Genomic DNA, 26181 nt, shown 5'->3' with positions numbered 1-26181 from the left:
TCCGTTGACTTTTCCTCAGAACGATTTTTGTGGGACCTTGCTCTGCATGAATTGACTGCTCTGTTTTTCAATATTACAACCGTGACTGTATGTTAAAAATTCTTCCTTAGCTGCAGGGTGTTTTGAATGTCCTGAGGCCAAGCAGGATGCTATGTTAATGCAGCTCTTTTTAAAATTCTAAATAGTATTAACACTTTCTATTACTTTGAACTGCTACCTTTATTATGCTGCCCCACCAAATTTACAAATTTCTCCTTGGGTTGATGTCCCCACTATATGTTAGAATATCCACGAGGGGAACCCCATTGATATCCAAATCAATCGAATTAAAAGCTGTGACATTTTTAAGCAAATGACTGGATTTATAACGGTTTTCAGGATTGCGATTCTGCGGGTGCAGAAGAGCAAGACTTTATTTAAATGTAATGAGTAGTCCTGTCAGATCCCATTTATTGAGTCCAATACTCTCCGATTTGCAGCTTCTGCCATGCTTTCATGCAATTATGTCAGAATGTCACACTAAATGGCAACTCTTTTCCTTTCTAAAGTTGTAGAACGTAGTGACAGAAATGCCTGTTAGTTCTAACCTTGTGCTAACAGAGTGCATCAGCTTCCATTTGTCATATGTCAGCCAGCAAACGTCCTCCTGACCATTGTTTCCATAACAGCAAGCAACAGCCTCATAACAATCCCAATGGCTGCAAACCTTCTCCTCATCAGTGCCCTTGTATCAAGTGCTCCTTGTAACTGTCCTACGAGTAATCAGTGCGTTCCTTATCATTACTTCCAAGCAGAAAGAGTCTCATAATAGTCCTGAGTAGCAAAGATCCTCTTCCCCTCACCAAGATCAGCAAACTCCTGTTCATTATTATCCACACAGCAATCGCACTTCCTCTAACTGTCCTGAGAACAGCAGGCATGCTGCTCTTCATTATTCCCACAATTGCTTTGATCTTCATCATATGCCCTCAGCAATTGTGCTCTTCATCATTGTCTTCAATTGCAAATGAGTTCCTCCTCATTGTTTCCAATGCAGCTAGTGCATTTCTTTCCATTCTACTGAGATGAACAGGCATCCTCTTTCCATTGTCCTCATAGCAGCAAGTACACACCTCACTGTAATCTTTATTCTCATCAATACCATCTTTATCATTATTCTCAGAGGTATAAGCTTGTTTTACATGACGGTTCCAAAATTAGCAAATACATTCATCACCATTGTCCCAAGAACAGCAAGCATGCTTCTCACCACTGCTCGCACAGCATGGAATGCACTTCTCACTACTGTTTCCTTGTTAACACCCACTTTCATCATTTAGGCCTGTCATTATCAATTTAGAAATTTCAATAACAATTCTTCAAAACCAAGAGAATCAATTACAATATGAGACTTTGATACTTTCATCGGCATCTTTACCTGAGTGTGTGAAGGACGAAGGCCTTTCCGTATGTATAAGCCAAAAAGTGCATCCTTTCCCAGAGAGACATTAAACTTGACAAATTGTGGCCGCTCTATGTATATCTGCGATCTCCAGAAGACTCCTGGAGGTACTTCCTGTGACACTCTTCGACCAATATCAACGTCTCCCAAATCAATGCTGCTATTTTTCACTGTAGTTGTTCCTGTAACAACGTAAAATGAGAAATACAAGTAACAGGTTAACAATGAAAGAATAATGAACTGCAAATGAAGAACAATCACCATTGTTTTTACTCATTCTATGACAATGAAAAAACAAATTTGTTTCCTGTATTAGCCTGACCTTCCTCTTTACTGGCAAAGCAAAGCACAAGATGATTCCAATCGGAATGGGAAAATCAATTGCAGTGAAGTGATTTCCAGCTCTATTTTCAACAAATGGGTCTGACGGGCAAAAATAGTTTGCAAATGGCTTTGAAATTGGGAATTACTTGTGTAGCATATGCATTTTCCCTTTGAACTAAATTAGGAGGAAAAGGAGGAGTTTTAACAGGTTTCAATGGAGTGTCGGAGGCTGATGGGTGACCTTATAGACGTTTAAAAAATCATGAGGGGCATGATAAGGTGAATACCCAAGGTCTTTTTCCCAGGGTAGGAGAGTCCAAGACTAGATAGATAGGCTTAAGATGAGATGGAAAAGATTTGCAAGGGACCTGAGAGGCAACTTCACTCAAAGGGTGATGTTGCATATGGAATGAACTGCCAGAGGAGATGGTGTAGGCGGATATAATTACAACATTTAAAAGACATTTGGATGGGTATGGAATAGAAAAGGTTTAGAGGGATATGGGCTAAAGGCTTGCAAAGGGGCAAGAGATCAGTTTAGGATATCTCATCGGCATGGACAAGTTGGACCAAAGAGTTTGTTTCTGTGTTGTATTACATTAGGACTCTATAAGGAGCTAATACACATTTTTGTGTTTGAGGGGACAGGTATTTATCTAACCCACCTGGTGCAAAACTAATGAGATTGATTAAGTTGGCCTTTCATTTTACACTCTGATTTTATGGGTTTTTTTCCTTTTTCAGTATGTTTCACATCCTGCCAGTCTGGCCTAAACAAGTGGGTTAGGTTAGAATAAACCCCATAAGGTGAGGTATTATGAAAAGGTACTGAAGGAACTATTGTAATTTGCCTGAGAAATACCAAGTACATTCCTGAAGAAATCATGTCAGGGTGCTAGAAGAAGAAAGGAAGGAAGGGTTAAGATTAGTTTCCTGATATTTTAGATTTGAAAGGTGATTATCTGTTGACTACATATGTTTGTCATTCTGTTCCAGTCTGGTCTAAACCAGGTGAGGTCAAGTCAGTGCACATGTGGCTACAGCTGTCTATTTCTTCCATCTCCTTCATCCAGACTCCTTTCTCCTTAATTCCTGTAAACGAAGGTGATGGGATGACTGTGGCTCACTGACCTACCAGTGCAGCTGTCACCTGTCCATGCCTCCAGCTGGTGGACATGCAGGTGTCCAAGTGTGAGAGTCCTCCTCACAGACTGGCATGTATGGTGACAAAGGACTAACTGTGGCCCATTCTCTGCAGCACAGAGGCGCCCACTGCACAATGCCATCCCAACCGGATGGTTGACCAGACCTGAAACCCAGGATTGGTATGGGAGACTGCCCTTAACTAACCGTGCTGGGATGCCTGATGCTTGGGTGCCCTTTGGATTTCACTGTAGACTACACCTCCAACTCCTCTAAGATTTTCAGACATGTTGCATTGCTTTGCTGCAGATGCCGGGTGCTTGGTGCAAATGCTGAGAAGTGCTGGACTGACATACTACACTGACATAAGGCAAGTTCACAGGCCATTGACTGAGGAATTCTGAACATCGTGGCCAAGTGTCTGGTTGTGTGACTGTGCCACGTGCCAGTGTAAGTTACAGCAGGTCAAGATGTGACATGCCTGTTGTAGGAGAAAGTGAGGACTGCAGATGCTGGAGATCAGAGCTGAAAGTGTGTTGCTGGAAAAATGCAGCAGGTCAGGCAGCATCCAAGGAGCAGGAGAATTGACATTTCGGGCATGAGCCCTTCTTCAGGAATGAGGAAAGTGTGCCAAGCAGGGTAAGATAAAAGGTAGGGAGGAGGGACTTGGGGGACAGGAGTTGGAAATGCAATAGGTGGAAGGAGGTTAAGGTGAGGGCGATAGGCCAGAGTGGGGGTGGGGGCGGAGACGTCAGGAAGAAGATTGCAGGTTAGGAAGATGGTGCTGAGTTTGAGAGTTAGGACTGAGACAAGGTGGGGAGAGGGGAAATGAGGAAACTGGAGAAGTCTGAGTTCATCCCTTGTGGATGGAGGGTTCCTAGGCGGAAAGATGAGGCGCTCTTCCTCCAGCAGTCATGTTGATATGGTCTGGTGATGGAGGAGTCCAAGGACCTGCATGTCCTTGGTGGAGTGGGAGGGGGAGTTGAAGTGTTGAGCCACAGGGTGGTTGGGTTGGTTGGTCCGGGTGTCCCAGAGGTGTTCTCTGAAACGTTCCGCAAGTAGGCGGCCTGTCTCCCCAATATAGAGGAGGCCACATCGGGTGCAGTAGATGCAGTAAATGATGTGTGTGGAGGTGCAGGTGAATTTGTGGCAGATATGGAAGGATCTCTTGGGGCATTGGAGGGAAGTAAGGGGGGAGGTGTGAGCGCAAGTTTTGCATTTCTTGTGGTTGCAGGGGAAGTTGCCGGGAGTGGAGGTTGGGTTGGTGGGGGATGTGGACCCGACGAGGGAGTCACGGAGGGAGTGGTCTTTTCGGAATGCTGATAGGGGAGGGGAGGGAAATATATCCCTGGTGGTGGGGTCCGTTTGGAGTTGGCGGAAACGACGACGGATGATACGATGTATTATGGAGGTTGGTGGGGTGATAAGTGAGGACCAGTGGGGTTCTGTTCTGGTGGCAATTGGAGGGGCAGGGCTCCAGGGTGGAGGAGCGGGAAGTGGAGGAGATGCGGTGGAGAGCATCGCCGATCACGTCTGGGGGTAAATTGCGGTCTTTGAAGAAGAAGGCCACCTGGGTTGTTCGGTATTGGAACTGGTCCTCCTGGGAGCAGATGCGGCGGAGACGAAGGAATTGGGAATATGGGATGGCGTTTTTACAGGGGGCAGGGTGGGAGGAGGTGTAGTCTAGGTAGCTGTGGGAGTCGGTCGGTTTTGTAGTAAATGTCCGTGTTGATTCGGTCACCCGAGATAGAAATGGAGAGGTCTAGGAAGGGGAGGGAGGAGTCTGAGACGGTCCAGGTAAATTTGAGGTCGGGGTGGAAGGTGTTAGTAAAGTGTATGAACTATTCAACCTCCTCGTGGGAACACGAGGCAGCGCCAATACCGTCATCGATGTAGCGGAGGAAAAGGTGGGGGGTGGTGCCAGTGTAGCTGCAAAAGATGGACTGTTCCACATATCCTTCGAAAAGGCAGGCATAGCTGGGGCCCATGGCTACTCCTTTGGTTTGGAGGAAGTGGGAGGATTGGAAAGAGAAGTTGTTCAGAGTGAGGACCAGTTCAGTCAGTCGAAGGAGGGTGACAGTGGAAGGGTACGGCGGGAAAGGAAGAACCTCTCCACCCCTCTCACCCACTCCAATTCACCTGCTCTGCACATCTTTCAACTGTGGAAGGAAACTGGAGCACCCGAAGGAAACCCACACAGACACGGGGAGAATGCGCAAACTCTGCACAGACAGTTGCCAGAGGCTGGAATTGAACCTAGGACCCTGGTGCTGTGAGGCTGCGGTGCTAACCACTGAGCCACCTTCCAGAAAGTGGAGTATCAATGTCTGTGGCAGAATGGTAAGAATGGTGGTGTTGGTGGATCAAGTGGTGAGTTGAACCTGCCAATGAGCCATTCTGGTTGGTACGGCTGGGCTATTTACAAGGCATTTAACAAGCAATAATGAGCATCAGTTGAGAACTTGCCACTGCAGGCAAGAACCTCACCACGCAGCATGAGAAAATCAAAGAAGAAATGACGAGATTTTTTCGGATTCAGGATTCGCCTCACCAAATATTTTGCCTGATTCTATGACTTATCTTGCAGTAATCATTGCTCAGAGCCTGGTAAGATTCCACCCTGTGTTTGATGCAAATGACTAGTGGTGAGTGGTCAAATATTCCATTTTATAAAAACGAAGCCTCATTTCCAAATGATCTGGATAGTAAAGAAAATCAGCAGACGAGTGAAAAAAATGTTAGATGAAATAATGAAAAAACGGACATCAGTGACTGTCGCATCTGAACCTAATGAGATTTGCAGGCGATCTTTGGAAGTGGCTGTTCCCAGGTTTTCTGGGCAGTCGGCTTGCTGGAACTCTCCTCTTTGTGGCATGAGTACTTTCAAACTGACAAGGCAGAATATTGCAAAAGAGAATGGAGAATGAGGAGAAGTCATTTTGTACAGCTCGACCTTCCTTATTGCCAGATGTTGTTGGGTGAGCATCAGCTTCAGGCTGGAAATTGTAGAGGGAGTAAGTGTAATTCCTGATACCTATTTAGCTAGTAGTGTTTTTTGTGACTCGCAGTATGTTTGTTTAATTGCTTGTTCAGCCTTTTAGTCTCCATAATGGCACAATCAGCAATGAGATAACCCGACCAATGGCAATGTGCATCAGCATTATGCCACAAACTTTTTTGACCTAAAATATGCATTTTAAAATTTAATAATTACTTTATGGCACATTTTCCCTGCACAAGATACATTCTACTCTGCTTTACCTGCTTAGAGTCATAGAGATTTACAGCATGGAAACAGACCCATTGGTCCAACCCGTCCATGCCGACCAGATATCACAACCTAATCTAGTCCCAGCTGCCAGCACCTGGCCCATATCCCTCCAAATCCTTCCTATTCATATACCCATCTAAATGCCTCTTAAATGTTGCAATTGTACCAGCCTCCACCACATCCTCTGGCAGCTCATTCCATACATGTACCATGCTCTGCGTGAAAAAGTTGCCTCTTAGGTCTCTTTTATATCTTTCTCCTCTCACACTAAACCTATGTCCTCTAGTTCCGGACACCCCCACCCCAGGGAAAAGACTTTGTATATTTATCCTATCCATGCCCCTCATAATTTTGTAAACCTCTATAAGGTCACCCCTCAGCCTCCGACGCTCCAGGGAAAACAGCCCCAGCCTGTTCAGCCTCTCCCTGTAGCTCAGATCCTCCAACCCTGGCAACATGCTTGTAAATCTTTTCTGAACCCTTTCAAGTTTCACAACATCTTTCCGATAGGAAGGAGTTTTCTTATTTCTTCTGTTTCTTATTTCTAAGTGCTCTGACAAAAGGATTTCATTTTTTTTTAAAACTAAGGATAAATCTTTTATTTCATTCCTCAATTGTCCTGACCTCTGACTGTTATCTTGTTGCTTGCAGTTAAATATTAAAGAGACTCTTGATGAATAATTTCATTTTGATTGGCAGGAGAGACCAGGAACTGCTTCAATTCCACACCATTTTCCAAAGCACATTTACAGAGAGAATGACTTGTACAGCTATGTGCTGCTACAGCAGCCACGCTTCCCTCGGGCTAGTCAGACAGTGCGACTGATTCCTCTTAAATTAGTGCAGCTCGATCAATTGTTTTAACCAGACATCAATCTAGACTAAGCTTTGGGACAGAGTTACTCCAGGAATGCTGCGATCCTTTGACCAATTTGCAATAAAGTTCTGCAAAAATGTAGAACACATTCCCCATAACTGTTTTTAAACTGCCTTTACAAATGTCTGTGAGTTGAAGCACACAAAGCAGAAGCATTTCAAAATAACCTGCTCGGGGACTCGGTGCAGGAGAAAAGGGGTGGAATTGGGCAGAGGGAAAATCAATAGAGTTGGTCAATATTCAGACAATTTGCTGTGTAGAGGAACCACCTAAAGGGATGAAAAATGCTGATTTTGGAAGGAAAGAACAAAGCCTCCTTTTTACTGACTTTGGCATCTGAGGTGTGTATCTTGATTTATAAAGTACCCTTATTTTCTGGATCTACCTCAGGGAAAGGTACCCCAGATAAGGTGATTTTTTCTCTGTGTTCGGGAAGGTAGGTGTTGGTGCAGGAAGGGATTGGGCCTGTCATCACTAGAAGCATATTGTAAGTACGTAGGCCCTGAGGCAGGATAGTTAGAATATTGTGTGCAATTCTGGTCTCCTTCCTATCGGAAGGATGTTGTGAAACATGAAAGGGTTCAGAAACGATTTGCAAGGATGTTGCCAAGGTTGGAGGATTTGAGCTATAGCGAGAGGCTGAACAGGCTGGGGCTGTTTTCCCTGGAGCGTTGGAGGCTGAGGGGTGATCTTATAGAGGTTTATAAAATCATGAGGGGCATGGATAGGGTAAATAGACAAAGTCTTTCCCCGGGGTGGGGGAGTCCAGAACTATAGGCCATAGGTTTAGTGTGAGAGGTGAAAGATATAAAAGGGACCTACAAAGTAACTTTTTCACACAGAGGAAGTGGTGGAGGCTGGTACAATTGCAACATTTAAAAGGGATCTGGATGGGTATATGAACAGGATGGGTTTAGAGGAATATGGGCCAAGTGCTGGCAAATGGGACTAGATTTTAGGTTAGGATATTTGGTCAGCATGGATGAATTGGATCCAAGTGTCTTTTTCTGTGCTGTAAATCTCTATGACTCAATGACTCTATGAGTGCCTTGGTACTTTGGAACTTTGTCCCAGTTGTTTTAGAAGCTGTTAGAACCTCTAGCTTTCTCCCTTCACCACCCACATTCACCCTATGACCCCTCACAACCTCATGTAATCACACACTCTCTTGAACCCCTCAAACCCTGACACATAACAACCACCATCCCCCACCACCTCTATGGACACTCATCCATGGAGGGTTTGAGGTATAGGTAGAGATTGAATAGGCTGGGGCTATTTTCCATAGTGCGTCAGCGGCTGAGGAGTGACCTTAGAGGGGTTTCTAAAAACATGAGGGGGATGGATAGGGTGAATAGTCAAGGTCTTTTTCCCAGGGTAGGTGAGTCCAAAACTAGAGGGCATAGGTCTAAGGTGAGAGAGGAAAGATTTAAAAAGGACATGAGGGGTAGCATTTTTGTGCAGAGGGTGGTGCGTGTATGGAATGAGCTGCCAGAAGAAATGGTGGAGGTTGGTACAACTACAACATTTAAAAGGCATCTGGAAGGGTACATGAATAGGAAGGGTTGAGAGGGATATGCGCCAACTGCTGGCAAATGGGACTAGGTCAGATTGAGATGTCTGGTCGCCATGTACCAGTTAGACTCAAAGATCTGTTTCTGTAGTATATGATTCTATGACAGACTTCAGGAAACATGTGCAGTTTAAAAACATACTTTAAACAATCTACTTAAGTTCTTAATCTTACACATTTGATAGTGTATGAAACTGCTCATTCATAAAAGCTACCCAAGCTTTAAATATCCTTAAATGGCTGATCTCTTATTAAAACAATTAACACTCCATTCAGAAAAAAAATGTTCTCTCCTCCTTTGTTTATCCAATTGCTCTTCTCTCTCTCTCTCTCTTTGGGCTGTACCCCACCTATTATTTACTCCTCATCCCCTCCCCCCACTCTGTCTTCTGCACAAAAGTTGACATTTTCCTAGCTACCATCAGTTCTGAGGAAGGGTCACAACCCAAAACATTAATTTTGATTTCTCTCCACAGATGATGCCAGATCTGCTGAGCTTTTCCAGCAATTTCTATTTTAAATCTCTATTCAGACTCTACAAAGTCAGATAATCCTATAATTGCCTCTTTAAGCTGTCAATCAAACTGTGAACTCAGAATCCCCTGCTGAGATACATTTAGCTTTGAAACACCGCCAAGCATTCATAAAGACATAAGAGTAGCCCTCCCAAACATGCCAATAACGAGCTTGATTGAAACTGCATGATCATTTATTACCTTTCTCCCCTAATCAAGGCCTATCAGTTTAGCAGAAGGATTTAAAAAAAACATCTTACTGACAGCTCTGTGCTATAATATATATAAAGTTTAAACTGCAGGGTATTTATATGAAATTAATTTATGAAAGTTACACATAGTTTATTCATCTTTCAAGGGCCTTTACTTGTACTCCATCATTTATGTCTCCTACATTATTGATTAAGGGCCTTGGCACATCAAAATGGGGTTTATTTGAACTCAGCACTGGCACCATGAACATTGGTAAGTCTGCCTGATCCAAGTAATTAAGAAAGCTACATCAAATGATGCAATGGGTCAAAATGAGCTCTGTATTATCTAGCAGAGTGGGAACTGAATGTACTGACACAGAACTTCATTCTCAACTTGACCACCTCACCCCAGATGAAGATTTTGTCATAGCAACATGTATATTTCTCTGCTGGTTTCAAATTTCTATGTTGCTATGCAACGTCATAAAGTCAATCAGTTGGAAGTAATTCCCCTGGGCTCTAACAGTGAAATCCTGTAGAGTTAGGGCTTCCTGAAAGCAAATAAAGAATACAGCTATCACAGTAGTGTGTGGTGCTTACGGAAGTTGAGGGATTTCATGGCTAAACCATAGAGAATGTCCCTCAAACCATGTTTACAAAATTTTTTAAATGAGTTGTCAACAAGTTTTTCTTATTATTATATGAAGTATGATGAATATCTGTGAGTGATTTACAGACTGTAATTTAATCGCGGGACTCAGGTGGTCTCTAAGCTAAGTAATGAATACCTGGGAATGAATCCAAGGCAGCCTTTCACTGGAAGGGTTCATGTTACATTACAAACCACTTGAGTAAAGTTTGAGTGGATCATAGCACTGATCTGAACCACAAACCGAGACGCAGTATTTAAATTCGTTCGCGTAGCATGTTTTTTTTAAACACTGTAATACCGTCTGCAGTGAACTGTTCAAAGATTAACAAATTGAAAGTAATTACACAAATTTATTGAGAAGCAATCAACAGCTTATTACTAGGCGATAATAAGATCAATATGTTTTGGAGGAGGAATAATGAGTACGTGGATGTGAGCTTGGGATCTAATTGAGAATCCTATATCGGGATTACATAGCATCTTAAAATTATTCTTTTCATCACCAATTTTACCCTTGTCCTTCTGAAATTGATGCTTAAGACATCTGACATCTCACAGGTGGCTACTATGTATTTGTCAATGGTAGCACTGAGAGTGAATGGTAGCTTTTACTCTAATGTTCTTTACCTAATAGAATCTAGCAGCAGTGGGCAGTTAAAATAGAGTGACATTCCTGTAAGCCTTTTGCCACTAGCCGATAGCTATGATTTTAAATTGCAGGCCTTCAGGACACTCACATAGAATCACCAGTAGATTTTTTTAACTCCTCTGACTGGGCTCAAGTGATGATGTTGCTTTTAATTTTAAATTTTAAAATCAAAACATGGATCAAAAACTTTTGAATTCTCTACTGCACTAGGAAAAAGCACAAATCTCTCCCACACTCAACAAATATCTGACTTCCATTTCAAGAATGTACCATGGTGCCAGGCAGCAATCAATTTGGGAACTCCCAGAGGAGATCTTTTATCATCCAAAGTCCCAATGATGCCCAAAGGCTACATAGCCTTTGCCTGCAGGCTTGGACACAAGACCTAAGCGATAAAGGCTTCTATTTGCTTTCTGCAAACCACATTATCTTTGGGATTAACCCTGGCACTTATATAGTGTTTATAGCTCAGCTATTCACTGGAAAACATGCTGATGTATTGGGAAGTGCTACAAATCATTCTTAATGAGAACAGTGCTAACCCTGATTTGATAATACTGGGATGTCTACTACCCTACATATGTCACTTTTCCAAAATGCACGTCACCTCATTATCGCCTAAATTCATGTGTAAATTATTGACTCGCTAGTGCTCGATGATACATACATGTACACAGATGAAATGATTTGATTACTCAAAATGAAAAAAATAATAACTTGTTTTTTTTACCACATTTTATGCCTTTAGGCCATCCCAAACTCCTTTCCAGCTAATTAATTGAATTTGAAGTATACACAAGAATATGGGAAAATAAGTAAGCCATTCAGCTGGTCAAGCATGTCTCAAAATGTTATTTGATTTTGGCTCATGCCCAGCTAATCTCTCATTCAATATTGGCAAGGTGAACATCATTGTTTTTGGTCCAAACTCTGTTCCCTAGCTCTTGACTCCATTTCTTTTCTTGGCAACAGTCTGGGATTAAGTCAATCTGATTGCAATCTTGGTCTCATACTTTTTCCCAAGATGAGCCTCTGACCTCATCTCCATCACTAAAACTGTCAATTTCCACCTCCATAATATTACTTGGCTTTGCCTGAGTCTCTGCTCATCTGTTTCTGAAGCTTTATTTCATTACCTTTATTACCTCTAGATTTGACTATTGCAACGTACTTCTAACAGGTCTCCCATATTGTACCCTCTGTAAACCTAAGTTCATCCAGAATTTTGTTGTCTATATCTTACTTCACAGCTAGTCCTATTCCCCTTTCACCCTTTTGCTCACTGTCATAGTTTGGTTCCCAGTTACAGTGTCTCAACATTAACATCCCCATCCTTGTTTTCAAATCTTTCCATTGTCTTTCCTTTCTTTTTTCCTACATCTGTAATATTCTCCAGCCTCAAAACTCTGCATGATTTGTACTGCTCTCATTATGGCATTTTCTGCATTCCTTATTTTCATTGCTCCATGACTGATTACCCGTGCCTTCAGTACCTAGGCCCCAAGCTCTGGAATTTCCTTCCTCCACCTCTCTATTTGACTTTACACTTTTAAGACATTTTTTAAAATTTACCTCTTTGACCAAAACAACCTCATATTTCTCCTGATGTGGCTGAGTATTATACTTACTTCTGTGTAGCAATTTGCAATAATGCTTTCCTTTCAAGGTGATATATCAACTGAAGTTGTTGTTATTTACCTGCATTTGCTCCATACCCTTTGATACCATTGCCTCATAAAAGGATATCAATTTCAGTCTCAAATATTCTAATGAACCCAGCACCGATATCCTTTTGGGGGTGAGGCTTCCAGATTTCCAATAATCTTTCTGTGAAAAGGCACAGCCCAACTTCTATCCTCATTAGTTTGACTTAATTGTGAAATTCTATTCCTTTGTTCACCATTGCCTCAGCAAAGGAGTTTTGTTGCATTCCTTTGTGTCTACCTTGTGAAAATGTTTTAAACACCTTATCCTTACATCTATCATACTTGCATAGATGGAGAATCACTATTATATAGTGAATAAGAGAAATTGAAGGTTAAATAGTCTGACAAAACCATGTATGAACCTCCAGCTCATCTCAACTGTTGTTCCCTATCATTGACTCACTTCCCAGTGAGAGATTGCATGAGAATCATGCTAAAGGCACATTCCATCATCTATAGCTGAAATAAAAGCCCCATTACTGTTTTGGAATCACAATTTTCACAAAGCTTGCCCACATAACTAATGGAAGACATATCACATTTACTTCCTAAAGTGTTCTCTTGCTTTCTCTCCATGAAAGGCAATGAAAAGGAGTAACACTCCTAGATGTCTGCAATGGATTCTGGCAGACAGGAAGCAGTGTTAAAGCACAGAGAGCAGACTAGGTAAGTGTATGTAGTGGGGAGAAGATTTGAGGCCAAATAGGGAATATAAGAAACCATTCCAACTTGTCAAACAATTCCAGTTTACAGCCTTTGACAAACTGGATTTGCACACAAATGGGCCTGATGGGACTGCAGCACCTGTCAGTACATTCCATATTTATGATGCAAAATGATGTGCACAGGAGATTGAGATGCTATTATTTTAGCATTATCGATAAATGATCACAGTTTATCACCGGGAAGATGTGTGTGATATCTATATCTGGTGGAGTCTTAACACTTCTCAAAGACTTTAAAATAATTCAGGCTGTCCGTCAATTTGCCCAGATAGTAAATCTTCACAGACTGCCCAAAGAAATCCTTCAATTTAGTTCTCCTCATGTTGGACATGTAACAAAGTAACAGCCAAGCAGTCACTGTCAGGGAAAACTGTCCATCTCTTTGGTTGATTGTGGTCGAAATGTGCATACGTGTCACAAGAGTTGGGCAACGATTTATTCAAACAGTGTGAATTCTGGCTGGCTTTTTCTCAACCACAGTTTTGATGTTGTGGAGGATATAGAATGTCCTTCATATGGACAGCACAATAAGAAATGACAACTCCCCCTCATTTCATATTGATTCAGACCAAATAGTCCTACAATTTATTCCTAGTACAGGGTCAGATTTCCTGCATCTAGGAGCATTGGATCTGTTGGGAGTGGAGAATGCAGAAAAATTGAGTAGGGAAGATTGAACACCAGTAAGGAATCAAGCTCAGCTTTTCTAAATAATTTTCCTTTAAATAAAAGGTGTGTGCATCTCCTTTACTTTTATTTGCTACATCCAGGTAATGCAGAAACTCGGTGACTTTTAATTCATCCAAGCACAGAACAACACAGTCACTACATTGACCTAGATAGCAGTAACAAAGAGAGCTAACAAAGAGAGTACAATGCTAAAAAGGCACTTGCTGCATAGCCTTGGGTAATATTGAATATTGGTCACATTCACTACATCCTTTTCGAACATCCCCAATGTTACTCTCCATATTGCATATTTCTGATTAAGTAATGATACTTTGGAAGTGTGAGAGCATGTGTATGAGCCATTCTCTGATAAGCTGCTGGGCATCCAATAAAAAATGCTTAGGGAGAACATTTGTTTTAAAGTTGGAGACAAAAGCAGCCAGTTTAATATTTTTGTTCAAGCAGCCTCTTTAACTGTTCATTCAGTGACCGGAAGGAAACAGTTAATAGAACACTGTTTATTTACAACTAATTCTAAAAGGTGCTGTTGCCTCTAGATACGATTTGGCAGGGGATTAACAAAATTGTGTGTAGAATATTAAAATCTAGATACCTGGGGGAAGTGTTATAATTATATCAGAAGTATATGGTGAGTTCATGGAAAATTATAAAATCAAAGATAAAGGGAAAATAGGATTGAAGGTTAGTGACAGACCTGATAGTTATCAGAAAATAAAAGGAAGGGGAAGAATGTGGGTGGCACGGTGGCACAGTGGTTAGCACTGCTGCCTCACAGCGCCAGAGACCCGGGTTCAATTCCCGCTTCAGGCGACCGACTGTGTGGAGTTTGCACATTCTCCCCGTGTCTGCGTGGGTTTCCTCCGGGTGCTCCGGTTTCCTCCCACACTCCAAAAATGTGCAGGTTAGGTGAATTGGCCACGCTAAATTGCCTGTAGTGTTAGGTGCAGGGGTAAATGTAGGGGAATGGGTCTGGGTGGGTGCGCTCTGGCGGGTCGATGTGGACTTGTTGGGCCGAAGGGCCTGTTTCCACACTGTAAGTAATCTAATCTAATGTGTGAAAATAATATTGTATCAAGGAAACATGTAATTGTTGAAAATTAGTTAATAGAACAAACTTAAAGGCTTGTATCTTAATGTATGAAGCATTCAGAATAAGGCAGATAAACTAACTGATGCATAAATCAAGGTAAATGAATATCATCTCGTCGCCATTAAGGGATCATGATTACAAGGAAAACAAAACTGGCAAGTTAACATTTCAGGGATATTTGACCTTTTAGAGGGACAGGAGGGATAGAAAAGGCTGTAAGGTAGCACTATTAATAACAGATGAAATTATGACAGTTGTGAGAGATGATCTAGGCTAAGATGATGTAGAATCCGTCTGGGCGGAGGTTAAAAAAAACAGCAAGGGAAAGAAGATATTACTAAGAGTAGTGTACAGACCCTCTGAATAATAGCCATTCTGTGGGATTGGATATATAGGAGCATGTAAAAAGAATAGAGCAATAGTTATGGGTGAGTTTAAGCTTCATGTTGATTGTGTTGGAAAGGTTAGCTTCGACGATGAATTCAGAGAATGTATTTGGGATAGTTTCCGAGAGAAGTATGTCATGAAGCCAAACAAGGGACAGGCTGTCTTGGATCTGGTATTGGGTAATGAGGCAGGTTTAATAAATGGTCTCAGAGTAAAAGATACCTGAGGGAGTAGTGATCATAACGTGATAGAATTTAATATTTATTCAAGAATAAGAAACTTGTGTTGGAACAATTGTGTTTAACTTAAATAAAGGGAATTACAATGAAATGATGATAGAATTAGCTAAAATAAACTGATAGACGATCACGAACGATAGTAAGCAAGCAATGGCAAACGTGTAAGGAGGTAATTCATGACCTTCAGTCAAAAATACCTCCCAGTCAGGAGGAAAGATTGTAAAAGAGGGATAAACCAAAGAAGTTAAGGAGTCCACTAAGTTGAAAGAAAAAACATAGGAGGAGGATAAAGTCCATAGCTCCAAAAGTTGGGATAATTTCAAACTCCAGCAAAGGAGGACTCAAAAGGTAATAAGGATGGAGAAAATAAACTGTGAGGGTGAACTAGTGAGGAATATAAAAACTGACAATACTGCTTTTTTATAAATATAAAAAGGAAGGGAGAATAATATTGGCTCCTTAGAAAATGAATCTGGAATTAATATTTTGGGGAACAAGGAAATGGCACAGGAGTTAAACTGATATTCTGCCTTAGTCTTTATGCTGGAAGATATTTTAAACATCAATATTGAAGGATATAGTGGAGGAATTAAGTACAATCACCATGACTGAAGATGTAGTATTAGACAAACTAATCAAGCTAAAGGCAGATTAGCATCATGTCTTTTGTTGGAAAAGTATTGGAATCAAACAAATTTTAAGGAAGCAATAGCAGAACTTGTGGAAAGTCATAACCTAGCCAAGTGAATCAGCATGGTTTCATGGAAGGGAAATCACATCTGACTAATTTTTCAGAGCATTTCAAAGAAGCCTCAACTAGGTTAGATACAGGGGAACTAGTAGATATGTGGTATTTGGACTTTCAGAAAGTATTCAGCAAGGTACCTCATAGACGGTTAAATTGTAAGATAAGAGCCTACATTGTTGAAGGTAGTATATTGGCATCGATAGAGAATTTGCCCATGGGCAGGAAATAGTGAGTGGGAATAAGACGTACATTTTCAGGTTGATGACCTGTGACCAGTGGTGTTCCACAGGAGTCAGTGCTGGGACCACAACTGTTTATAATAAATATTAATGACCTGGAGGAAGGAAGTGAATGTACTGTCGCCAAATTTGCAGACAATACAAAAATAGAGGGAAAGACAGGTGACAGAGAGATATTGACAGGTTAAGTTACTGAGCAATAAGTTGGCAAATGGTGTATAATGTAAGAATATATGAGGTTGTTCATTGCGGAAGGAGAAGAAAATATTATTTAAGTAGAGAAAAAAGCTATAGAAAACTACATCACGAAGGGACTTGGAGGTACTTGTGGACAAAACACTGAAAGCTAATACACAGGTGCAGCAGGTAATCTGGAAGACAAGTGGAATGTTGGCCTTTATTTCAATGGTTTGGAGTGTAAAAATATGGAAATTTACTGCAACTGTACAAGGTGCTGGTGACACCACATCTGGAGTCCTGTCAGCAGCTTTGGTCCCTTCATTTAATGAAAGATATTGTTTCATTGGAGGCAGTTCAGAGAAGATTCACTTGCATGATCCTTGGTATTGAATACCTCTCTAATGAGCAAACGTTAATCAGATTAGGATTGTTCTCACTGGAGTTTAGAAGGATGAGAGGTGATCTCATTGAAACACATCGATTTCATAAGGGGCTTCACAGGATAAATGCTGAGACGATGTTTCCCCTCATGGAAAAGTCTAGGACCCGAGGGCACAGTCACAGAATAAAGGGGTGCAATTTAAGACTGAGATGAGGAGGAATGTTCTCTCTTAGAGGTTTATGAATCTTTAGAACTCCTTGCCAGAGAGAGTTGTGGAGCAGAGTTCTTGTATATATTTAAGTCTGAAATAGATAGATAAATAGTTAGTCTTCCTGATGATCATCCTAGTTCCTCCATTACAATTCAAACTTCACAAACTGGAACTTCACAAAGTGTTCACTGGCTGTGAAGGGCTTTGACAGACATCATGTAAATGCACATTTTTCTTTTTGCATGTGAGGTTTGAGTGATAATGGTCTGTTGGATACATGCACACAGTGAGGCAAAAGGAGCTGTCACTATGATTGAATTATATTGTGGCAAATCATTAATGTCATCAGGTATGAAGGGGAGACAAGAAAACACTGCCTGCAATGTTGTAGGCCAGTTCTGGTAAATCAGTGTTCTCTACTTCATAAAATCCTTGAATAATCCAGTAATAGGCAAAGCTCTGTATCCCACATCATTACTGACACTATTTGCATCATCCTTGAGGAAACATAGAACGTGAAAATTATACAGCTTTGTTTAAATTTAAAATGCAGCATAACATGTACACATTAAATATATGCCTCAAACTTGCAAATGCACCAGTTTTGCAAGGAAGAGAATCAGGTTGCCAGGACTCCGTGAAAAGTGTCGGGCTAGGATAGATCGGCTGTGACATTAACTTCTTTTGCCTGATTACGTTCCCGTGAAGTGCCTTGTGATATTTTATGATGTTAAAAGCCTTCTATAAATGCAAGTTGTGGTTATGGACTCAAGTGCGCAGCAAGAAGATTTGAGATTGGTACAACTATTGCACTCGTGCACCACTTGCATAAGAGTTGTCTGATTAAGGTTGCTGTGCCTGTCTGTGGGTATTGAGTAGAATCAGAGACATTTCAGCACCAGAGGAAGCCCCTTTCAGCAGAATGAATACAACGGCTTCATTCCCAGCACAGGTTTTGTTCCTGCTCTCAGCTACCAAGCTCTGCTGTTCTGCCGAGTTACAGAAGTAAAGGCTGTGTAATACCAAAAGGCCCCACTTTTCTGCATGTACAGGAGTTGACATCTATGATTTGTACAGTACCAAATGTGAATGCTCTTTATCCATTGTATTCTGCACATGCAGAGTTAGCATTCTGATAAGCACAAGTGAAAGAGTGGCAGAAACTGATGGGGCTGAACTGTCAGTCAGTTCCTCTCTCGTTAATTGTGCTGCCCTCATGATATTTTCAAGTCAGCAAATTTTGATGCACCATCCCTGCACTGAAGAGCTCAAGGACTATTACAAAAGGAATTGAGCTTTCTGTCTCACACAATACCAGGAAGAAATGCAAACAAATTAATGTCTCCAGCAATATTTCAGATACTTAATACATAGACAGTAGAACACAGTGATAGATAAGCAGAACATTTCACACTTAACCCTTTCACCTGGGGAGTTGTGATTGCACACAATCTTTCAGCATGGCACTAGGCACTCAATGCTGTCTTCCGTCTGTTAGTTATTGAGAAGTTTTGCTTTGTAATTTGCTAAAATTTAATTAACGCACATCATTTAACTCACAAAACAATAACAGTTGTGACATTTTACTGTTGGAATGAAAGCAGGCAAAGATGATGTACTACGCCTTGTTAAGTTGACCTTTAAGGAGTTCCTTCACTGGACTTTTCAGCATTGACCAGAGTCCAGGCATTTTCACTTTCTGAGAGGGGTTGGATTGTAGAAACAGGGTCACATATCACACTTCATTCTCTTAACTCAAACTGAACTTTCCTTATGGCATTAATGATAATAAATTTTCTGACTTTCAGTCACAGTGTAAGAAGTAATTTTCTGGTTAAAATGGAATGGGGAATGTGTTCTCAGCACCTTTCACAGGGTGTCAGTTCAGAAGCATGGCAGATGAAAGGTCAATTTTAAAAACGATAGGGAGAAAAGAAAAAAAAAATGACCTTGATCAGAAAGAAAAACATTCCTTCATAAAAATATCTTTTCATCAGAACCCGAATGGCAGCCCTTCATCCTGAAACATTTACTGTGTTTATCTCTCCACAGATGCTGTCTGATCCGCGGCACTTCCAGCAACTTTCTGTTTTTATTTCAGAATTCCTGCTTCTGCAGTGCTTCATATTTAATTTCACAGACCGTATGTCATGCTGTGAAAAGCTTTGTTTAAAGCTAAAGGCTCTGCACCTTGTGCTTCCTCAGAAAGCAATCTTAAGTTTTCTTCACAAAAAGCAGAGAGAGAACCGTGCGTCAAAGGTATTTGCAGCGCAATGCGAACTGCTTTATTGTGGGCCAGTGCCATCAGCCAGGGCTGTACGCAGTCAGGACCAACTCCGAGGTAAAGACATTTCTTTTTTAAATCCAGTGCTCCTGCCTGCTGCTGTTCTTGACTGAATTACTTTGAGGCTGCCACCAGTTGCAGGAGAACCTGCAGTCAGTTGCCATGGGCACTCGAACAGGTCACGTGCAGTAGAAAGCCAGCTACTGCCGTGTTGACAGCTGTCAGTGGCAGCCATTATCCAGCTGCCACCAGATCAAGGTCAAACCCCATTACTAACCTCAGTACAATTCTCCAGGACAGCCTTCAGTCCCCCTTGACATTGCCAATCAACTTCTAGTAGCATATTTGAGTGAACAAGGACTTGGCTCACCTGTTAGTTGTTTCATTTACATCGAAGTATGCAGTGCATAAGGAGACAATTTGACCCACCTCATCTGTGCTAGCTTTTTGTAACTGCCATCCAGTCCTCATCCAAAGCCCTACAATTGCTTTCTCTTTCAAGTATTTCTACAATTTTTTTCTGGAAATAATATTTCAGTCAGCTTTCGCCACCCTGCATCTAATCCATTCCATATCATAGAAACATCTCCTTATTTCCTCTCTGTCATTTTGGCTAATTATCTTAAATTATTGTCTTCCCATTGCCTCTGCCTATGCATTTCCAATTTGTGTGTATGTCATTTATCAATATGCTTCTGGAAACTAACATTTACATTTCTTCCACAAGTGTCTATCCTCACCTTTTCAGAATGACTTACTCCTTGGCTATAAACTCATTGACAGAACAATTATTCCTAATATGGAGTGGAGGAAGGCATTTGGAAGGTTGTTCAGAAACAAAGAAATCAATGAATGACTCACTTACAAAAATGAATCAGCAAACAAGTCAGCTGTAACTTCATTCATCTCCATGTGTAGGCTGTCATAGGCATTCCAATGGTAGAAGCTCTTAGGAGTTCAACTAGCACTTTTAATGTGCAACTGGACCAATGGCTGCTGTAAACAATTGATCTAGAGTGTGGTAGCAGCACTGAGCTGAGGCCTAGTAGCAGGGATGAAATCAATATGACCTTGTGTTTTATGAGGGCCCTTAATGAAGTCAAAATTCCCAAGATACATTGCAACAGCACAACCTAATAGGTTAAAGAAGAAGACATTAATACAGGTGGAGTCAGCTTTACAAGTGAATTTCAAATAGGTGAGAGAAGGAAAGAGATTTTGCGAGGGAATTCCAGAACCCAGGGCACAGACAGTTGAATGTATAGGTGACTGATGTGGGTGCAGGGTAGGTGAGGGGTCAGAGGTGAAAGAATGCAGGGCTCTTTGCGGTTTGTCAGGCTGGAGGAGGAAAGAGAGGTAGGGAAGAGGGAGCTTGTGGTGGGAGCCGAACATGAGCTGCAGAATTTTAAAATTGAGGAGTCAGTGGACAGATATAGGTCACAAAGCACAAAGGTGAAGGGTTAAGGGGACTTGATGTGAGTTACAATAAGGCCAACTGAGTTTTGGATGAGATTCAGTTTCTGTTGGAAGATGGCTGACTAATTAGGACAAGGGTGAGATTTTCATGGAGTCAGATGGAGTCCACAGACCTTTTAAAATGGCAGGCAGGGCCTAAATACAGAAATACCCTGCACCCCCCCCCCACCCACCCACTACAGCCAGATCCAATTTTTTGTTAACACAAGGTCTACATGACTCACACAAGATGGAACTCCAAATTTAGCAGAGCCCCTTCAACTTAGGGTTGCATTCAAACACACCCCATTTTTTACTGTTACAAGGACTTTAAATCAAATTGATGGAGTACATGTGAATGGTCTGTTTAAAAGTCATGATTTGAATTTTTTTTTCAATCCCCACACATGAAACTGGAAAAAAAAAATAAGCTCAACTATCAGTCAGGGTTAAAAAATAAAACTCTGCTGGATTGCTTTGACTGACAGGCCATCAGGTATAGCTGAGAAAAAGGTATGTGTCATAAAGTCATGCAGTTTCAATAGAGTTTTTCATTGACATTTCGCCGAGGTCTGACATTATGTTGTTATGAGTGCTTGGTTAAGTTTCAAAAGTTACAATTATTTCAACAGGGCATCTGAGTTCACAGTTTAACTGACAGTTTAAAGAAGCTATTTAAAGATCAACTGTCTTTGATGTAGTGCCTGAATAGAAATCAGTTTGTTTGTGTACCTTAAATATGGCCATTTTTTTTACTGGGAACAAACACTTAATGGAATTTATCAACCACAATACCCACCAAGGCAAAACAAAATTGAACTTCAAAGTTTCAATATATACGTATAACATTGGAACACAGGAGTTCAATATTATTTATGATATTATATTAATGTTGAAAATGTTAGTTTCAAAAGGACCTGTTTTCTTAAGAGAGGAGATTGTGCTTGAAAAGGCTGAAGATTTGGGACCAAGTAGCTTGCCAGGAAACACTATTTGACAGAAAAAGAAATTGAAATGAAACTGGCAGTGCAGCACTAACTAAAAGAGTTAAATGCAGCATGAGTCTTAACAGGATTCCCTGATTTTGTACAACCAAAAACATTTAATTAAGCCTGTTCTTGTGTGGAGTATAAAATGTTAGAACAGATCTCAGATAATTATATGTTTAATGGAACACAATTTCCGCTCCTTCCTAGCTTCACAATCGCCAGCTGCACTAGTAACTGCTTTATTAGAATTTTAAAAGAAATATTTAGAACAATTAAAACAAATACATGAATAAATAAGAGGTTGCTGACAATGGAGGGCTGTGATGTTTTCAGGCCTGAGAAACAAAATCCTCATTTATTGATTTTATGTTTTAATTTATGTTAAGAGGGGGACTGGGAAAGTGGAACACCAGTAGGCACAGAAACAACAGCTGGAATGATAGCACACTCTCTGATGTTATCGCTCCAATTTGGCTAATACTGTTCCTTTCAATTGCAAGGCACACAGGCTTGCTTTCTACTGCACAATGTTGTCTTATCCACATCCAGAGAACTGGAAATTGATACTTCCATTCTCTTCAAAATCACTGAATTCCCTGCACTCTCTTCATCCTTCATTTCATGGCTGATTGCCATATCCACACGGAGCACCTGAGGTGCCCCTATTTTCACGACTATTTTAATTTCTGAATCAAAGTAGAAGGAAAGTAATGATGGACCAGCTTCTCTCTGCTTCACCAGATGTTTTGGAACTGACTTGATGGTGCAGTCATCTACCAAACCCACAATCTGCTCATAAAATTATATGACAGCATCTGCACCATGTATTCCTGTTTTTAGTTGTCAAACCGAAGAAAGGGTTGGGGCAATGAGCAAGAACAAAAATCAACAAGAGGCTACCAAATAAAATTGTCTCTGAGTACTCTGAGTCTCTGAGTCGGTTTTCACAAGGACTTATTGCAAATGCTTTCATTAGAGCAGGTAAGTTGGTCAGTGGCCTGATGGAAGGTGGGGAGGGGATATGTTATTATTTTACTGAAGGGAAATAAAGACTTTTATATTCACTGTGCCAAAAGCTGCATGTAGGAATTAAAGCATTGCACAGTTTTATTGCATATAACACACTAAAGATGATATTACCTCTGCCACCAGATGGTGCTATTGTTACATCACTCGGGCCTCCTGTTCTGACTCCATTTTTAAACATCTGTCCTTCAGCCGGTTGAAGCTGCCAGTTCAGACCAAGGAGGTGCATTGCTTAAGTAGGGTAGGGAGGGAAAAATATTAAAAGTGTTCATTAATATTTAGGTGGTGTTTAGAATATATAATCTAATATAGAATTACCATGCTATTTCATATTTCTATTTGAACTGCTGATATCAGTCAATAAACTTGCTCTGAAGCATCGTTCTACCCTTGTATATTGTACCACTGTGCTATTTATTGCTCATGAGGGTTTGGCTTTAGTTTTCATAACATTTCATTCTGGAGCTAAGATTGGGACTTTCTCTGGGCCAAGGGTGATTTGAAGTTTATGCCATTGAAAACATCACTCCCCACAAAATATTTATTTCTTCATCAGAAGAAGTGAAAGCCTTAGGTTTTCGATTATGCTTAATAGGCTGATCAGAATTCTGAAACAGAACCCTGTAAGCTTCAGATATGGGAGTCAGACTGAGGTACAATGCACATCCTTGATCTTAATCGTTCCACCACTGGCAGCTCTGCCTTTTATTTTCCTAGGTCCCAAGCTCTGGACTTCCATTTGTAAGCCGTCTCTTGCTTTAAGGCATTCCTTAGAACCCATCTCTTTGATCCAATGTCTCCTTGTGTGGCTCAGTGTCAAATTTGGTACAATGACGGTCCTGTGATTTTTATTGCATTAAAAGTCTATGTAAACACAAGTTGTTTTCATTGTTGTAGTGGGAGAAGCAGAAGTCTGTCTGTTACATAGTATGAAGCCTACAGGAGGTGCTGTTTGAGGGGCTGCAACTTTGCATGAGGAGTAAAGCAATAGATACAAATGCCGGTGCCCAGCATCATCAATATCACTGTCACATTATTTTTAATGTTGTACCACAGATTGGCATCTTGGTGCCAGTCTTGTTCAGGAAATCCCATGCAAAGGAGTCAAAAGGTTTGGAAAAGGGCCATTGATTTTTTTTTGGTTTAAGAAAAGATCCTCTTAGTCCCAATTTAAAACATGGGGCTACCCCTTACTGAGACTTCATTCCTTCCTCACCCAATGGTCCATAAATTAGTTCCGAGTTGTATCCTCTCGTTGTGCCAATCTGACCACATCTTGGCCTGCACTGACCAAATTGTCACACACTTTCTCACTATTTCTCCTAATACACCTATAACTATGTGATGACGTTGTCTACGTAATCACTGCAGAATTCATACACATAATTTCTGGTGGTTGGATGTTAGAGAGGCCTTACAGTGGCATCCTGCATGCATGCACACTTCAGGGGAAAGATGGCCTCGCCACCATATTTATAAGGGTTTTATCACCTGTGAAGTCAGTGCCTGACATACACAGAGCAGCAAGGTTAGAATGACAATTAACCAGTTCACCAGAGTCATGAGCCATGTCATCAGCCAATAGCCATTGGTAACCAGTTGCCCAGTGGTTCTGATGCAACCAGCCATTGAAATCATCCTGACTGCTGCCAGGATAGTGGGCATTGATGTACATGAACATCACAGATTGATTTATCAACGTGCTGCCATTTTGGAGGTTCATCCAGATGATACTGTTCCTTATTCACATGCATTTGAGCAGATGTTCAGCAGCAGGAAGGGACCCCACAAGTGCTACTTTAAAGGAATCTCAGCTAATTTCATGTTGGCTGCTGGTTACTTCAATAGTTTGAAGTTTGGAGCTTTCTAGATTTACAGCTAGTGGCCAAAGCCCACAGGAATTGGGATGACAGGTACTGAAGGGCCTTGGTTCTCACTTCAAGGCTGGGAATTTGCAGGATGATATTGGTCACATCCACTGGCCAGAAAGTCAGGGGCAACCATGCCTCAAGCAATTCTGGGAACCCTGACTGGATTTTATGTGCACCAGGCAATGAACTGCTGTCATCAGGGCTCCCTTCACTTTAATGAACAATTTTCCACCTTAAGTGTCACCAGCCAGTTGTAGGGATAGGAACTCTTCAGTCTCAATAGCACCACTGATGTGATGGTTAGTGCTGGGACTGCAGCCAGTCAAGAAAGCTGCCCTGAAAACAATATGAGTGGAGTTTTGTGTGTGTGTGTGTGGGGGAGGGAGGGGGGGGGGAGTTAGTGGAGGAGAAGGAGACCAATAGTCAAGGTTTACTCAGGTCTAGATTTATTCACTCCGAGCTCTACAATCCACCAGTGTCAATAAGTATATCTTATTGTGGGCAAGTAAATATCTAATGAGCAACCACCCCCGCGCCCCCCCTCCCCCACCCCCAACTAAACTGGGCAGTCTCTCAGTAGGCTCTTCAATGTTGGTAAAATGCGAGTAGCATGGACAGGCAACAGGAATGTTAACCTCCTGTCCTTCCCACCCAACAATTTGGTCTCCCTGCCTCTTCGCATATTCCTTGAGGCACTGCAAAATTCCAGATGAAGGCTTCTGCACAAATCAGTTGCTGCCAGTTATGGGTGCAGATATAATACTGCCCTTGGAATAACTGTGTGATCTTGAGGGTGAACAGAATTGAAACAGAATAGGGCAAACTACCAGAAGAAAGAAGAGGCAAAGGGTGAGAGGAGTAGGAATATCAACCACTGTTATTTTGGGAGTAAGACACCTACCTGACCATCCATGAGAAAAAATGTACTCTGAGATCTGACAGCTGCTACAGCAATTGGAACCTCAGACCAGGGTAAGCATGACCTTGGTTAGAGGCTGCGAAGGTGGCTGTGGATGTGAACATTTATATTCTTGACTTCGTCCAGGCTGGAGCTAGAGGTATTTTCATCACTTCACCTTGTTATTTGTGTCTACTGTTGCACTGGAACATTACCTGTTTAAAGAGAATGTTTTCATTCTCCCTTGCCAGTGGATGCCAGGTGCTGTGAGCATGTGGCTTCGTGAAGATTATAAGCCTCCTTTATGGATGCGACATGTTAATTCATGGATGTACCTTAACTGACAGGATCGTAATTCCTCAATGTACAGATGATGTTCAACCATAGACAGCAAATCATGCACATCAATGCCTGCCATCCTG

At 41.4% G+C, this 26181-nt stretch overlaps 1 protein-coding gene across 21 annotated transcripts in view; it reads right to left on the bottom strand.

Annotated features, from left to right (window-relative positions):
- LOC122556528 (teneurin-2-like) overlaps positions 1–26181 on the bottom strand; it is a 2772576-nt gene that overhangs the window by 149540 nt on the left and 2596855 nt on the right. For 20 of the 21 annotated variants that reach the window (XM_087995212.1, XM_087995211.1, XM_087995218.1 and 17 more), the window contains 2 exons: positions 23105–23221; positions 1418–1623 (listed from right to left, as the gene is read on the bottom strand). In XM_087995212.1, the coding sequence (XP_087851338.1) occupies positions 1418–1623; positions 23105–23221 (323 nt within the window). The remainder of the gene's footprint in view (positions 1–1417; positions 1624–23104; positions 23222–26181) is intronic. The other variant, XM_087995225.1, reaches the window with a different exon arrangement.

The sequence above is a fragment of the Chiloscyllium plagiosum genome, unplaced genomic scaffold (assembly GCF_037043375.1).
Source record: "Chiloscyllium plagiosum isolate Xiang-an unplaced genomic scaffold, Cpla_swu_hap1 HiC_scaffold_16, whole genome shotgun sequence".
NCBI classification, from domain to species: Eukaryota; Metazoa; Chordata; class Chondrichthyes; order Orectolobiformes; family Hemiscylliidae; genus Chiloscyllium; species Chiloscyllium plagiosum.
This window is presented reverse-complemented; position numbering and strand designations above follow the sequence as displayed.